We start from the raw sequence: 17,122 nt of genomic DNA, 5'->3' as shown, positions 1-17,122 counted from the left end.
TGGCAGCTGAGGAAAATATTTTCTGGTTAGAATTTGTTAGTGTTTGGGATTTTTTTCATGGGATTAGAAACGGTAAGAAAACGCAAAGACCATTAAGCCCAGTCAGTACAGTATGTTGTTTGATGAATTCTGAATGCCCTCAAAATTAATAAGCCAAATGAGAAGATCATTCTTCTCATCTACTATCTGTCATGTATTAGAACTTGGATAATGCTGTCAGATTGTAACTGGTAATAGGATCAATAGGGAAATGCATACCCAGAATAGTTCAGAGATAATGCTTTTCAAAAGAAAAAAAAAAAAGAGGAACACTCAAATTATGTTGAAATATCAATAAAATCACAGTAAGGGAAAAATCAGGAACCAGCTGTATGAATCAAAAATCAAAGGGTCATTGAGTCCCAAATATTATGTTTATGAAATAGTGTGCTAATCAATGTGGCAACATGTAGTTGCAAGCATTTATTATTAGGTCTACCCTTAATTGTTTTAGTGGTGGACTTGATAATGTTAGGTTAATGGTTGGACTGGATGATCTTAAAGGTCTTTTCCAACCGAAATGATTCTATGATTCTATGATTGAGCTTTATGGGTGGTGTAGGTGATACTGAGTATAAAATTAATGAGCATAGCACAACAAAATTTTTTAGAAAATGCTTACTAAAAGTGGCTAGTTCAGGCCATCTAGAGTGTAGAAATATACTATAAAATTCAAATCTATCTGAAATGAAATACCTACATTGCATAAATATTTGGTTGATGTTCATAGTACATAGATAACTCAAAGAGTTTCTTCTTCCTGATATCAGGGTGGCCTTGTATTAGATTCATCTTAGATAAGTCTGTTTTTTCTTTGACAGTTGAATAAGTCTTTCATTGTAGCACATGGTGGAATTGTGTTTAAGGTACTTGAGGTGTATTTTCAAGCATAACTTTTTTATTCAAAGATTTGCCAATTTTACATTAAGGCCACATCTTTTTAAATATGAAAATTGCAGTAGCTACTTTTCATTTAATATCTTGGAAGCTGGCACGAGAATGTATGTTCAGCTATAGACAGCCTGTTCAGACTACTACTACTAATAAATGAGAAACATTTATTAAATGGGAAGAAAAGTTCTTCATTTCACAGCTTTGCATTTTTTTTCTAATCTAAGAATCCATCTTCTTTGAAAATGTTCCACTTTCTAAATGAATTCTATTAATTATGAAGAAACCTACTCTCTTTTGAAACAAAAGAACTGCTGTCTGGTATGGTCTCACATCTGTATGAATCTGTTCTGTTCAGAGAAGTTTAGTTTCATTGGGTTTGTAGGTGCATTGACAATGGAAGACTATAACAGAAGGAGAGTAACAACTTTTTGCTGCAGCTTACTCTCTAATGATGTTAGTTGCTGGGTTTGGAAGTGAGCCAGAAATCAGTGCCTGCAGCTCATGGTCTTCCTGTAGAACTTGTTAGAAGCCAGCTAATTTATTTTGATGAATTTCGTTAGGATAGCATGCGGACTGCAGCCTCCTTCCAGGTTTTCAAACAGAGCTTGAAAAGTAAATTTTGTATAGGATAGTAATTTCCAGATATATTATGCTGTCTATTTTCGCTCTTTACACCTACAAAATCAAGTAAGCTAAGGAAACTGCAATAATGAATGCCCCATTCTGCAATTTACACAGTGTGATAAATTAGTCAATATATCTAGAAAACAAAGAACATTAAGAACATCAAAGCTTACAGTCAGGCTTCTATCCGAGGCATTTTTCCACCGGATTGAGCTCTTGATGCCTGCAATCATACATATGATCAGCCATAGTACCAAAAAGATTTCCATATCTCCCTGGTTAAATCCATAAATAAAAGGTCATGACATCATACAGTATGGAATAGCCTTTTGGCCAGTTTGGGTCAGTTGTCTTGGCTGTGCCCCCTCCCTGTTTCTTGTGCACCTGGCAGAGCATGGGAAGCTGAAAAGTCCTTGACTAGCATAAGCAGTACTTAGCAACAACTAAACCATCAGTGTGTTATCAACATTATTCTCATACTAAATCCAAAACACAACACTATGCCAGCTACTAGGAAGAAAATTAACTCTATCCCAGCCGAAACCAGGACACTCCTTTAAGTGAACCAGGTTGGCATATGCTTATTAGGCATAAACACTGGATAGCCACAGGGGAGATGAACATTTCTAAATGAGGCTTTTCCCAAGCTACCAGAGCAGTTTCAATTGCAGTTCACACCTTTTTAAACACTAAGGGGTCCAATTACAAAATGCAAATTTTCTAGAAATGAAAGTTTGATTATTTTGCTGATTATGGAAAAAATCTTTACCATGAAACTGAAGGTTAAATTTAAATATGAACGTATGCATAAGGATCATTTCTTCCTTTCCCCTTTACTCCTGACAGTTATGTCAGTAAGTACTGTAATCATAGAATGAAACTATGGCTGTAGCTGCTTCCATTTTCACTCCATGCACTTCAGGTATTCTTACAGCTTCTATGGTCTTCTTCAGCTGCATCAAAGTGTTTGGCAGCTAGCAAACCAGCCTAAATGGGTAATAATGAAAGATACATTTTTCTTAAATATTGTGACGAAGATGAGATAACATCAACAAGCACAAAATCTACTTTGTTTAGTTGTCATGCCATGACCAAATGATAGAAAATATCTTTTAGGTGACTAAAAATCACAGCAATAATTTAAGCCCTTATTACAAATGTGACCCTTTGTGATGTTTTGTTGTGAGACATATAAATGCTTGTTAACAGCTTAGTGTTGCCAGAAGAGCAACGAGTAACTCACAAACTCTTTAGCATTTTGAAGGATGGCATTTTCTGTCTTCTGAAATAACACCTCATAGTGAATTTTAAAGAAGAGGGTTATGCAACTTTTAATACATATTCTAGGATTAACATTTGCTAAAAATAGTCAGTTGTTAATATCTCCTTCTTTGATAATCTGCATATCACTAATTTAAGATTTAAAGTTCAGTAAAGCACGCTCAATAAGTCCATATGCTTCTAAGTGTTGCTCTGATCATGCATTACCCACTAATATGAAAGTAATTACACACTGACTGGCAGGAAGAGGCTCCTGAGGTTTAAGATCTATAAGCCATTTCTTAATTTTTTCATGAAAAATAATGGATGGAAAATGAACTATAAAAATACTTCCTCTCTTTAAATATCTATCTTCATGAGAAAATCAATGATAGGTTAGAGATAGTGAGTTTTCTAAATTATTACATGTATTCAAGTTTAGTGAAGCAATTTTGTTTGACAGTAACATCCACAGAAATATTATTTCCATGAAACCTGCACAATTTTACTGAACAAACATGAGAAGGAGTCTGTTCTACTGCTTTAATCTCATGGCATACATAACTTTCCTTGATAATTTGAAGATTTTGGGTTATTGTGTATTTAAATGTCTTTAGCTGAATAGACTTACCTAATTATTTGACAGTCTTATGAAAACGATATTTCATGGCCTCAGTCATGTAAGGTGCTCAGCACTCCCAAGAAGTCCCAGTGATCTCAAATCTGAGTCAGATTTGAAAGTTTTCACCATCACCAAGGAAGGATACTGCACTATCAAATGGAGACTAATTGGGTGACATTTCTTGAGGAATCTTTGTAAATCTTTAAGACCAAGAATAGTTTTGTAATTCTCTTCACATGGAAGGTCAAATTACTTGACAATAAGGCCTGCCTCTTCGCTTTGTATTGTGGTATTGGTTGAGTGCTCTGATGTACTATTACATTGCTAGAGATTTCAGTGTTCATGGATATCATTACATTTATATAGTGCAAGCACCAGTGAGAGTCCAATAATTGTTCAGTGCAGCTGCTACAATTTCAAGGCATCAACCCAATCACTGTATGCAGATGAGTCATGTCACTGATGAGTACATATACTTAAATTTGTTCTCTGTTTCATAGTATGTTTTAGATGATGTAAAATATTATTATTGCTTATCTAAACACCACGTTTATTACTATCATGAAATGTATTTTAATGACAGCCCTAAATAAAAATATGGAGAAAAGAGGAGAATGATATACAGAGGGATAATTTTTAATTCTAAAAGTACTGAAATACAAATTTATGATTCACTGAAGGAGAAACATCAAGTAAAAGCTCTTCTGCTGTTCAGGCTGATCATTATATATTTACTCCTTTTTACAACTATACACTCTAATTCACATATTTGTATAATTTTTTTAAAGTTTCTTCTAAAAGACCTTCCATTTCCAGCTCAAATGCAACTTGCTATCACAGTGCCATTGATATTGCAGCTACCAAATACTTAAAAGTTAAAACTTTGGCCAACAGGGACGGCAAAGAGCCATGTAAAACCCTGTTGGCAGCATATTACTTTCTCAGTGTTGTTTCCCACAAGTCTTCCTAGCAAAGGCTGGAAAACAGAATTTCCTGTCCTGAAGGAAACAAGCAATTTGAAACAGGTATTTTGAGGTAGGCTTGAGATTACAGTCTTTCCATCTGAAAAGGCTTGCAGCTTCAGCTACATAAATTGTACACATTGCAGTACAGGAGAGTAAAGAGGAATCAGAGCACCAGAAAGCAGGTGTGCAGGCAGCAAAATATTCACCTGTACCAGTGAATCCATATCAAAAACCTCAAAGATGGAATTGTAACTAAACTACCTAAGGCAGAGATACAATTATTCAACCAACGTAACTTGAACAGTCACAGCAGCAGATTTATATTCATAGGTGCACAAGATCTTTTTAAATCAATGTCAGTCTCTGTTCCTTGTGGATTTTCCAATATCAGATTAGCAATTTTATGGCAATATATTAAGAGGTTATGTCTAGGTCTCAGTTAGAATTTTTCTTTTTCTTAAATTTTAACACCACCAAACAGCATTAATGTTCAAGTCATTGAAATTTTTTGGAAATTTATTATAAAAATTACTTAACACTAGACCAAATAGATTCTACATACTACTTAAAACTTACCCATTTTTTAATTCTTTTGCACTATCTCATTGCCTACCAAATTGCAGCTCCTCCGTAATATTAACTTACCGAATATCCAAAAATGTTTCCAGTGTTTCTGTATTTCAGTTAAGTTGGGAATGCCACAAAACCTGTCTTCAGCTAACTCAAAAAAAGCTTTATTTAGTGGCAGATTGACTTCTGGAACAAAAATTATTCAAATACACTCAGATAAGTTTTGAGTTTTTCAGGTTCAGCCATTAATAACAAAAGTGCTGTTTCAATGCCTACCTAAAATTACACTTGGACAATATATGGACATAGTAAAAAAAAAGAAAAAAAAATCTATTGTGCTATTTCTGACCCTGCAAACAAAGAAATATTGAGCCCATTGTTTAAATAAGAAAGGTTCATATCCTCTTGTATCTGAAGTCCCAAATGGGAAACATAGGACAGGCAAGGACAAGTCTTATTTTCACACAGCAGCAGATTTTCTTTAACAAAAGCTTAACTTAAAGAATATGGAGGCCATTAAAACACTGTATTATAAGACCTCATGGGTATACTTCAAACTGTCTGATAGAGAAAGTTAAGTATCAGCATTATATACAAATTGTCATACTACATAATTTTAAAACATTTAATACAGACAAAAGAGTAAAACAAGAAGACAAGTATTAACATTCCCCACCATCAGTATTTCTTGGTTAAGAGGATGTTTTTTAATTGGTATCCTTTGAAAAACATGAAAAATATCTTTTACACCTGAAAATGCCTTTAAATGCTGATGTGTGAAACCAGTATATAATGCTGTGTTTGGAAGGCGCACTAAATCAGAAGCGCTTCAGCTTTCTTTCAGTACTGGTGTAATCTTACCAGTTGTTCATGTCAGCATCAAGGAAGATGATCATCAAGATGACTGAAATATGAAAGACCATTATAGTCTTTGTGGAAATTAGGTAATGCCTACCATCAGGGAGCAAATGTTGATTTAATTTCCATTTGCTCAGTAATACTTGTGTAATATTTATTTTTAGGTCTTTTCAGATTCAGAGATCTCTGTAGGGGTCTCATGATAGTGGAATGAATAGAAAAGAAAACAGAAGAGATGTCCTTGCTAGTAATAGCTTGGTAGCTTCAGTAGAACTAATACACAGGAGAAAAGAGAGCCAGGAAAGGTTACATCAAGAGAAGAGAGTTCTACAAATCTAGTAAAATCTCCAATGCCAAATCATATCTTCTTTTAAAGCTGAAGTAATACTGCTTCATTTTTTGAACTGTGCTATCATTTGGATTTAAGGTCTATGGTCATGATAAAAGGGTTAAGTATTACAGGAATATAGCTTTAGCTTCTATGTCCGCTTCATGTTTCTCGTTTGTTTTGTTTTCCCAGTTTTTCCTGTTCAGTAGTGTTACTGGCCTTGTTAACAAAGATCTGCAAATGGTTTCAAAACTGCCTGTTAAAAGAAAGAGATTATACTCGAAATCTAAGGGGTTTTGGATAATACTGGCAGTGTTCATTCTGCACCACAAGCTGCATCAGAGAGCAAACAGGAATAGTAACTTAGCTTTACTCAAACTTAGAAGATGCTACCTTCCTTGATTTCCTAGTCACCAACAATAAACTTGTACAGAGTTAAAAATGCTGCTGGAAAAAATCTTTAATCCAAATAGCTTTTCATTTTTTTTGTGAAATTACTTAGAGGTCACTGAGATTAACCTAGGCTAATAATCTATGGAGACCTCTTATAAAAGTGAGAATGGTACTAGTGTTCTCATGTCACCTCTTGCCTATGTTCTTTGAGAAAACAGAACATGCTTTACATTTCATTAATGTAGTCACCTTCTACTGTTACACTAAGATAGAGAGTATGGATGATTTTGGCTTTCTTACTCAATTTTGAAATGTATTTCGATTAGAAGATCTGAAAAGTCTAAATTTCTTCCAAATTCATTCCCTTATTTTTGACCAGCTACAATAATTGTCTAGAATAGAATTATCCTGGTTCCATTATCATCTTGTTTACATTTTCATATAAATTTCACATCTTGGCTGCTGAATACACGTTATACAGTGAGAAATTTTAAAGCTTCTTCAATCTCTACTCATAATAAAGATGTACAAGTCTCTCAGCATACAAGGAGCTGACATGTTGCTAGGTTTGCTACAGCTTCCCTGACTTAAAGATGCAGGAGTGATCATCCATTCAACTGTCAGGGCTGTGTGCCTAGCATTGGACTGAGCCCAGGAAGATATTGGCAAAATAATATTTTTTCATGTCATCTAGTATTTCCTAGAAATAAATCATTTTAACATTGTATTTCAATTTCCATAGTTTTATGCAAGATGTCTTATGGGTGAGGTAAACGTTTATTTTAAAGTCCTCTAGTAATTTGGGACTATATAGTTTGAGCTTTAGTAAATGTTTATGAAATTCGCTTTACATGAAAGGTGCTGTGCAAGAGCTAATGTTGTTAGTACAAGCTTTACTTTAATTCATCTGTGGCACAAGCAGCAGTGATAAAACAGTATTTAGTACTGAATATAACTACATCATTTTAGTGTGGACTTGGTAGTGTAGGTCAATGGTTGGACTGGATGATCTTAAATCTTTGTGTTTCTCCAAGAAGTGTGAAACACTGTTGCAAGAGTCCCCTACATGAGCCAGTTATCCAGTGAAGCATATGGCCAATGTGCTGCAAAGCACATCAGCCCCATTTGGCTCCTTAACACTTCACCAAAAAAACAAGTTCTATGCACTCCACTATGCAAAACAAGGTCTTTTGAACACCACACAGGGCAGAAATGTTACCCAGTACCAGGCAGGTTTTCTTGAGGGGAAACTTGTTAGAACTGTCAAAAAAAAAAAAAAAAAAAAAAAAAAAACCACCACAAACGGTGTAACCCAATTTAAAGTGATAAAGTCTTACTGAATCTTTTTTTTTTTTTTTTAAATTAATTGTCACCTGATAGTACCTCTGGTACATACAGTTCCTTTCTCCTTCTGCTTAACAGAACAGCAGCCATTAATACGTTTTCTTCCTTCTTAAATATCTTTTCTTTCAATTTCAGTGAACTACTGTTATCTTTGAGAAACTAAAAGCTACCAAACACTTTAGAAAGATAAATCTGTCTAAAACTGTGTGAATTTATGACATTTACTTTGATCTCACTACATATTTTTCTGGGTATCTGATTGCAGCCCTTCTATAGTAAGTGTCACCTTGAACTTGTAGTCTTAGAAAGTGAACACATGAACCTAAAAGGAGCAAAAGATGTTCACCAGCCATACCTGTGTGAAACACCCGAAGCAAGATTCTCAGAGTCAAAAAATGTGTTTGAATGAAGAGTCTTCTACCTTGCAGCAGCACTGGTTTAGCAGTGAATGGGATAAACAGGAACACACAGGAAAAGTTGGATTTTATATCAGGATTCTTTACTCAAAGGCAAAATAAGATAGTTTATTTAACTTTAAAATTTTCTCATTATAAATAGAATAAATCTTGTCACCTAATACTACTTGTAAAACACAGCAGTTATAAATACATTCCTGCTTTCACCAGCAAAACCAGTGTGAGATGGTATTTCATCAAGGTTGAATACCCCTGAAAAATTTTGAAGAGAAAATCTATTGTGGCTAGTATGACTTTTGATACTTAGCATTATAGTCTTCTCTTTAGTAAGATGAGAGGAAGCTTGGCTTTCTCATCATGTCAAGTCCCAAGGTTCAGAGACTTTTTAACACTTCAGTACTTTAGTCTTGTCCCAGTGCTGCTCCTTACTCTTAGAAACATTTCATTCCCTAAGCCACCTGTTTTACAATCCAAACTATAAGGAGAGTTTCACTGTCCAGAAGAGATAAGTTAATAAAATGTCTTTTCACTAACAGTGAATTTGTCAACATCTATTTTAAACAAGTAGAAATAGTAAAGGTCTTTTCAGTGGATTTCTAAGTACACTGAAGTCTTCCATCTAGCCAAGATGGCCAACATTGTCCAACATCAGTACCCAAGCCTTGCAAGGATGTCACACAACAGCAAAAGAATTAATTCATCTCATACTCAATCAGTCTCTATTGAAATTGCCAATATGAAACCAAATAATGTGTTTTGTCTTTTTTATGTATGTGCAACTATGATTTTTTACTCAAGAAACAAATTCCCATCTTCTTTCTCTTGATCCAGCAAATAAAAATAGTTGCATAATGCGTATTTGTTTTCACTTCCCATTACATGAGAGTAAGTAATGCAGAAATGTAAAGTTCTGTATCACATTATGGATACGAAACTCACAACCATCAGTCAGCCTCTCCTGTTATATGTGTCTAAGAAACTAGCATGAAAAAGTTGGATTCGTTTCTGCTATCATCACTTTCATACTGTTCTTTCCTCATTTTGCCCCATTGGGGTTTGGGGTTTTGTACTCTTCAGTTTCACCTTACTCAGTCTAAACCAGCCTAGGAATAAATGCAACTAAAATGAGAAAAGGAGCCAGATTTCAGGGGAATAAGTCTAATTTACATTATGTGTTGCTCTGAAGTGAAGTACACTGGCTGGAATTTTCAAGCAACTGCAAGAAATGTGAAGTAAGCTTTATTGTTCTTGTTGTCTAATCAATTTCCTTCATTGTCAGAAAATCCAGCAGGAGAACACTGATATAAATTTTATAAATAGCAGCTCCCTTGCCACATATACTCACACTGCTCTAAAATACTAGGAAAACATTCTTGTCAACTCACCAGGTGGGGGTCTGAAAGTATTAAGACTGCTTAAGAGACTAAGCAATGCCTGTACTTCAGCTTGCTGTCAGCTAGTGTGTTTAATGCATAAAAAAAAATAGCTAGCACCATTAGTTAAGTGCAAGGACTAGTTACAATATAAAAAATAGATTAACAGCCTCTACCACCACCTCAGCATGGTGTTTAATGGCTGCTTGAAGGTGCCATATAATCTTTTGGATGCCTTAATCATTTCTTTCTTCATAGTTCAAACAAGAAGAGTGGTTATTAACCCTGGTGTTCTCACAGCATTTTCAGAGTAGAACTTCACTGAATAAGAAGTGCCACTTAGATTACAAGAATAAGATCTAAGGTTTATACAGCACTTGTTGTTGGAAAGTTAAACAGAAAGGAGTGTGCTGACCCATATAGTCTTACAAGATTATGTTTGAGGAGCAGGAAATTCTTCAATCTTGAACAAGCTGAAATCTCAAATCCCAAACTGCTAAACAAAAAGCAAATACAAGTGGACAATGTTGCTGACAAGGTAGTTCTCTTTCCAGTCATCATTTCATTTCAGTATAATTATTCATTTTAATTACTTTTTAAGGGTCTGATTTTCTAAACAGCATTGGTTTTAGTTAGCAGAGGAATAAGGAATAAGGAATAAGGAGTAAGTAGAAGTAACTGGTGGAAAATATGTATAAGATTTCTTGAATATGTCACTTGCCCAAATGGGTAGAAACTGAAGGTTGTCACCATCTGATGTTTGTTCATTGGTCTGTGTAAAATGAAGTGGTGACCTGAGTCCCATAGGATTTGGAGAGCACTTGCAGCACAGAAGGCAATAATTAACATCATTGCTGACAGTCTCTATAACTACGCCAAGCATTGAATAGAGACGAAAGCATAATTTACCTTCTTATCCTCAAAGGTTTTGTTCCTTCATGTCAGAGTTCAATCAGACTGGTGGAGCAGCCAAAGAAAATTTGTTTTATCTGGTGCCCACACTATGCTTGTTCTTTGCAACAAAGCGGACATTTCAGTTTCTAGAGCCAGCAAATCAAGCAGTGTGTACAAACATAATCCCTTCCAAATAAAATTGAAATCCAACTTAGATAACACCAACAGAAAAAAATCGACACTTATAAAGGAATGATAACAAGCTTTAGGCATTGACGAAAGTAGAAGTGAAGCAAAAGTCAGTATTTCTGTGGTACCCTTCTTTGTCATACCTTTAGCTGTACTAGAACTATAGCCTTAGTGAAATTTTTGTCCATGCATGAAAGTTTTCCACACCACAAAACTCAAAGTGCAGATAGTTATCAAGGACACCCACAGATCTTTCTCTAACTTATTTATTTCTGGTTGCCTAAACATTTTCTAATGAGTGTAGACTCTTTTGTAGTGAATTTAAGCCAATGATAATATGCTCTGGAAGAAAAACACTACATCACTGCAAGAAAAGTCATTCACTGGCCAGGAACAGGCTGGCAAGGTTACCATGTGGTGGATAAACGAATTTGATGACGTGTTTAATTATGCAGATTTTATGGAACAGATATGCCACTTAATGGTTGCTACAGGGAACAAGAATCAACCTACTGTGCAAAATTGTCAATGAATTTATTGGGCCTGGCAGACATAATAAATTTCATATGAAGTTTAGTTTGCCAAAACACCAAATAATTGAAGCTTAATCCTCAAAACTATAATAAAGTACTTTTTAAGTTTGTCCCATATTGCTAAGTTTACATAAAGTAGGAATAGATACACTGCCTGATTATTGACATAGCATATTTCTTATTCTAGGTTCTATCCTTAGGGGCTGATGTTCTACCAGAGTATAAACTCCAGACACCTCGCATCAACAAGTTTACTATATTGCACTATAGTCCTTTCAAAGCCGTCTGGGACTGGCTCATTTTGTTGCTGGTAATATACACAGCCATATTCACCCCCTACTCTGCTGCCTTCCTTCTGAATGATAGTGAGGAACGGAAGAGGAGAGAGTGTGGATATTCTTGCAGCCCACTGAATGTTGTAGACCTAATTGTGGATATTATGTTTATCATTGACATTCTAATAAACTTCAGAACAACATATGTAAACCAGAATGAAGAAGTGGTAAGTGATCCAGCAAAAATAGCAATTCACTACTTCAAAGGCTGGTTCCTAATTGACATGGTTGCTGCAATACCTTTTGACCTGCTGATTTTTGGCTCTGGCTCTGAAGAGGTAAGCTTAAATGAATAAGAAATTTTAAATATTAAGTTTTGACTTTACTACAATAATCTGTATATCCTAATATATTTGCTTGTCACTTAATAGGCTGTTTAGTAGTTCCATCCCATCTTTTAAAGTTAAACTAAAATTAAATTTTCCTTAGTAGAATAATGTAGAATATTAGCTTTCATTGACAGGAGAACAAGTAGAATGATTCAGCTAGTATTTTTCAATTATATCATATTTGATGCTATCTTTACAAATGATGAAATAAATGCATCATGTATGAAGGATTTGTTGAAATGCTTTTATTTAAGAACTGTTCCTTTAATTTGCTGCTTGCTTTGTAAAAACTGCTCATAATGCATTTAAGTGTTGTGCTGACATTAAAGCATTTATATAAATTTTCTCTGTTCAAAGTCTTTAGATCAGAGGTTTACTCAGTGTAAAACAGATTAGTTGCAGTGTAAACTATACCAGTTAACAAAAAGATTTGGCTGTTGTCTATTTTATCAAGAATATGGACTACCAAAAGAAAGAAAAAAGATTATATAGGGTAAACCTTGCCAGACACAACTAATGTCCTCACCCGATCTGCACAATAGGCTAAAAAAATGTTCAATATATGCATCCAAAAATTGCCCAAAGGTGTATAAAACATATGCTATGTTCTGGATGCCTGACCCAATTCTGTTTCCTGCCAAATAATTGTATTTAATTTAAGAAGGGCTAAAGTTATAACATACTTTTTTATGAAAAGCGAACTGACAAGTAGAGAATTGGGGTTTTCTGTAATGCATAGAATACAGCAGTTTAAAAAAAAAAAAAAAATAGCAGCAAACCAAGCAAAATATGAACCATTCACTTTTCAAAGGACACAAATCCATTTCTTAAAATTACCATTTTGCACATATTGACATAAGGGAAACAGGCAGTTTTGTGGACCATAATTGCATCTCATTAATTGAGAAAAGAAAGGTGAAAACTACAAATTAATCAGCAACCTCTAGCGTGAAAATTTACTGATCTGACTGTATGCCTCCATGTCATGATACAGAGAATGCAAAAACATTTTCATTTGAAAATTAATTCCTTTTTATTAAAGTAATTTGCTGTGATAGCAAATATTTTTACATCCCCCACAAGACCCTGATCTGAATTCTGAGCATACCCTAGCTATCCTCACAAATTACATGAAAACATAATTAAGAGTGCCTTTAAGGGTCAGTATAAAACAACTGGCACATACCTACGTGCACCTTGAGAGTCTTGTGAATATATTCAGTCTTAAAAATTTCAGAAGTAGGATGAATATGTCATGCTTTTCTTAAACTCATTTTCTTAAATTTTATATAATGAAAAAGTTTTCCTGTCTCCTGTACTTCTGAAAAATCATTATAATAATGTGGTCTAATTCGGCAGTCATAGAAATCAATAGTAATGTTCCTAATCAATAGTGATATTCCTACTAATGTGAACATAAGAATACACACTCAAAGTAAATGAATAATCTGAAGAAACATGTAGATAATAGCATGCAGTAGAAATAAATTTTGTTAAAGGAATGCAATAAGAAGAGAGAGAGTAACAGAAAGGACAAGGGAACATGTTAATAGTTCTCTTACCAAAAGGGAACTTTTCTATTCAGAAGGTGATTAAAAAGCTGAAAGATTCAAGAGAAACTTTGATCGCCTTTTGCATTCATTATCTGTGGTAGGTCTCAGTCTTTCTGCAGATTTTTTTCTGCAGTTTTGATAGCACAGACACATGAAAGACAAACATTTTGACAATGGCATTACTTCTAATTTGGACCACATCATTCCCCTTCAGGTGTGGTCTGCATCACTTTCTGATCACTGAGCTCTCATCACTGCCAAAAATAATGCTCAGTGACTGGAAATGTGGAACATCAAAAATTACAACAGGGACCAATTCCAAAGTTCATTGAAGGAGTGCTCTTTGGATTTGACCCTGAACATCATTCTTCCACACCTCCCCTGTTACAGACGTCCTTAAGATTAAAGTGCCAGGTGCTAAAGTGTTGCTAAAGGGATAACTTTAACATAAGGTAATGTTACAGATTACTAGCACACAAGTGCATTCTGGCAGGTAAGTACACAAATACAAAAGCGTGGAACCTGGAATAGAAATTATTGGACCATGTAATGACTTTTTCAGTATTGCAGATATAAGTAAATTAATTCTTTATTGCCTCGAAACCTAGTAATTGAACAGTTTCACTATCTGGAAAAACTAGTTTGTTTACCTAAGCAGCAATGAAACCACACAGGTTATGACCAGTTCATCATGCCACCTTGACTCTCTCATTCATGGTATTGAATATGTCAATCACTTTTTCTAAGCTGCTACTTACTGCAGTTTTTCTTCCTACATTGCTAACTATATTTCCCCAATGATCCTTTTTTGATAGTTTAGCAAGAAGAAGCAAACGTAAAAATGTTAGAATGGAGCATTTTTCATTTAATAGAGTTTTTTTCAGTCATAAGGGTTACCTTTTTTAGGAAATAGTTCTTTTATGTTATCTAGAGATTCTTCAGATAAGATCCCCTACAAACAATTGTATTGAACAGTCTTTTTATTAAACAACATAAGCTCCAAAGAGAGCTCCATGTGTGCTCCCCAGCTTTAAAAAAACCTTGATATCAAACCGAGTGTAGAAAGGGCAGGAGATAATAATCCAAATACCACATGCAGCACTATCTGAATGCTTCCATTTGAGCCATACTTTGTCAACCATAGGAAAGCAACAGAGTAAGATAGTTAACTTTCCAATTTCTAAAATAGGGAACTAATATAATTTTTAAATTGTTTTTTCTGTTTAAGCAGACTCAATACAAAATTATTATGGCTAGTAGTAAACCATTCTCTTTTTTTTGTGTATTTTAAATGTTATGTGACATCCCTGATACATGGGAAGATAAAAATAATGAGTAGATGGGCTTCTTACTTTCTGTTCTTTTGGTAGTTTATTTTTAATCATTCTGCTCAGCTGAGGAGTCTGGGTCAGATTTCAAACAAATAACAGTTGCAGTGGCACAGCTCCTTAAAGCTCACACATAGATGATGTGCATGTACAAGTGGAATGCTGGTTAAGATTACTAGATAATTTAGATATATACATTTAAAATGATGTGCTTTTTAATGTATTGATCAGCTTTCACTTCAAAGACAGGTACTTTGTAGGGAAAAATCAGATGTATGTATAGATAACCAGAGTTTCTTCCTTTTCATCTAGAACCTACTTCAATAAAACATACAGACAAGTGATGGTAACAGCTTCAGCAAGAAAATTTTCATATTTATAGTTTTATATAAATTGAGGCCAGAGAGAACATTCAGCTGAAATATGCAGAAAACCATGAAGGCTTTTGCTTTTGCAAATTTAAATAAAAATAAATACGTCATGATGTATATATACAGCATACTCACAAAATGTAAGAGTGAATGTGTCTTCTATTCGTAGCAATACATCAAGAAAATAGATGGGTTTTGGTTAAAATGAAGACATATAAATCAAAGTACTCTTGTTCTTCTCTTAGTTTTGACATCTTCACTCCACACCATTACACAGTGTATCTGTTAAAGCAAACTGAAAAGAAGAATCCCACATTTCTAGAATTCGAGATTGAATCTAATAGTCCTGACTGGATCTCCACTGATAGAATCAGTACTTTACCTCCTTCCAAATTAAAATATATTTGAAAATCAATCTCAGAAAACATCTCAGGAAGAGATTAATATAGTTTCCTGTGCTCAGTTCAGCAATTTACTTGGAAAAGCTATTCCAATGATTTTCAAGTCTTTTACACAGAAGACTGCATAGCTGATCATACAGGCAGTCTGCCTTTACATTAGCAGCAACTCTGTGGACTGAGTGCAGTCCAGGATGGTGCAACATTAGGGTAGAGTCTCTGGAAATTATTTAGGTGGCTGGCTAATATCAGAAGAGTATTTAGTATCACCTTTTTCTTCCCTTGATTGTTTTTCAAGATGAAGCAAAGAGGAATCCCAGGGTTGCTTGAGCAGGCAGCCATTTGTAGACCATTTTGGCAGTCCTTTATCAATGGCAGTTGAAGTACAAGTACCCTGCTATAAATAAGAAGTTTTGGTTAGTTGAAATATTTTTGTTTAATTGCTGTTTGTACTGACATTTTCAGTATCATGATGCATACAGCATAAAGATCTTCAACAATGACACAGTGCTCAGAAGAGGCTATTAAGGTAATGGAGCATAGACTGAAAGGCGAAATTCTAGCATATATTAGAGATTTTTCGAAGACAGAGAAAGAGTTGACTATCCTTGATGCTATAGTACTCATATTTAATAGATTTATTTACAGGCTGCAAAAAAGGTAGAAAGTTGATGATGGTTTTAACATAAAATGTAAGTGACAGGAAATTATTGAGAAACTGAGGACCTTACAATACCAGGAAGCTGGAAAGGACCATAGCAGATGAAATACTGTGTAAGCAAGTGCATATTAATGCACATTGGAAGAGACAGTTTGAGCTACTCATACACTTCAGTGGGTTATTTGGTTTAAAAAAGAGACAAATAAGAGATGACATTATAGATTTATACATTAATGCTAATGGATGTTATGAAGAAAGACAGAAAAACCCACAAAAATCTAGAGGAAACCTAAGGATTTGGCCATCAGTGAGAAAGTCATGAGTTGTAAATGGCTTTTTGCACAGGCAGAATACCATTTATGCAGATATTTAATTAGGTGATACCAGCTCCCTCTTCCAGTCTGATACAATAATAACTTCTGAGTGATACCCTCTGCAATCAGATAGACTGATGCCCTCCTCTTTCAAATAGTCCTGTAATCAATTGCTGTCCATCAAAATGGCCCCCTGCTGTGGTAATTTCAGCATCAGGGCTTGAGAAATCGAGGGTATAAATTAATCTCACTGTTAAAAAAGAAGACTAATCAGAGTTAAGGATACACCCTTTAATATATAAGGATTTTGTGAAATAAATTCAGTGACCTGTACTTAGAAAATGTAGTACCCATGAATTTCTGGTTTTAGAATGTAATTTTTTTCCCCAGAGAGAAAATAATTGACAAACTTTAACCTTTCTCAATCTTCTTATTAGCAGAACTGAATAATTATTCTAAAACAACTAAAGATGTCTTCTATGTGGTTTATTAGCTTATGGAGAGAGCCATGTAGGAATGAGAGAACCATTG

General features: G+C 34.6%; 1 protein-coding gene across 1 annotated transcript in view; it reads left to right on the top strand.

Moving 5' to 3' along the window:
* Positions 1-17,122, top strand: part of KCNH7 (potassium voltage-gated channel subfamily H member 7) — a 242,744-nt gene that overhangs the window by 179,051 nt on the left and 46,571 nt on the right. The window contains exon 7 of the mRNA XM_075710364.1: positions 11,490-11,915. Coding sequence (XP_075566479.1) covers positions 11,490-11,915 — 426 coding nt within the window. The remainder of the gene's footprint in view (positions 1-11,489; positions 11,916-17,122) is intronic.

The sequence above is a fragment of the Pelecanus crispus genome, chromosome 5 (assembly GCF_030463565.1).
Source record: "Pelecanus crispus isolate bPelCri1 chromosome 5, bPelCri1.pri, whole genome shotgun sequence".
NCBI lineage: Eukaryota > Metazoa > Chordata > Aves > Pelecaniformes > Pelecanidae > Pelecanus > Pelecanus crispus.
The sequence above is the reverse complement of the archived record's forward strand: the minus strand, read 5'-3'. Positions and strand labels throughout refer to the sequence as shown.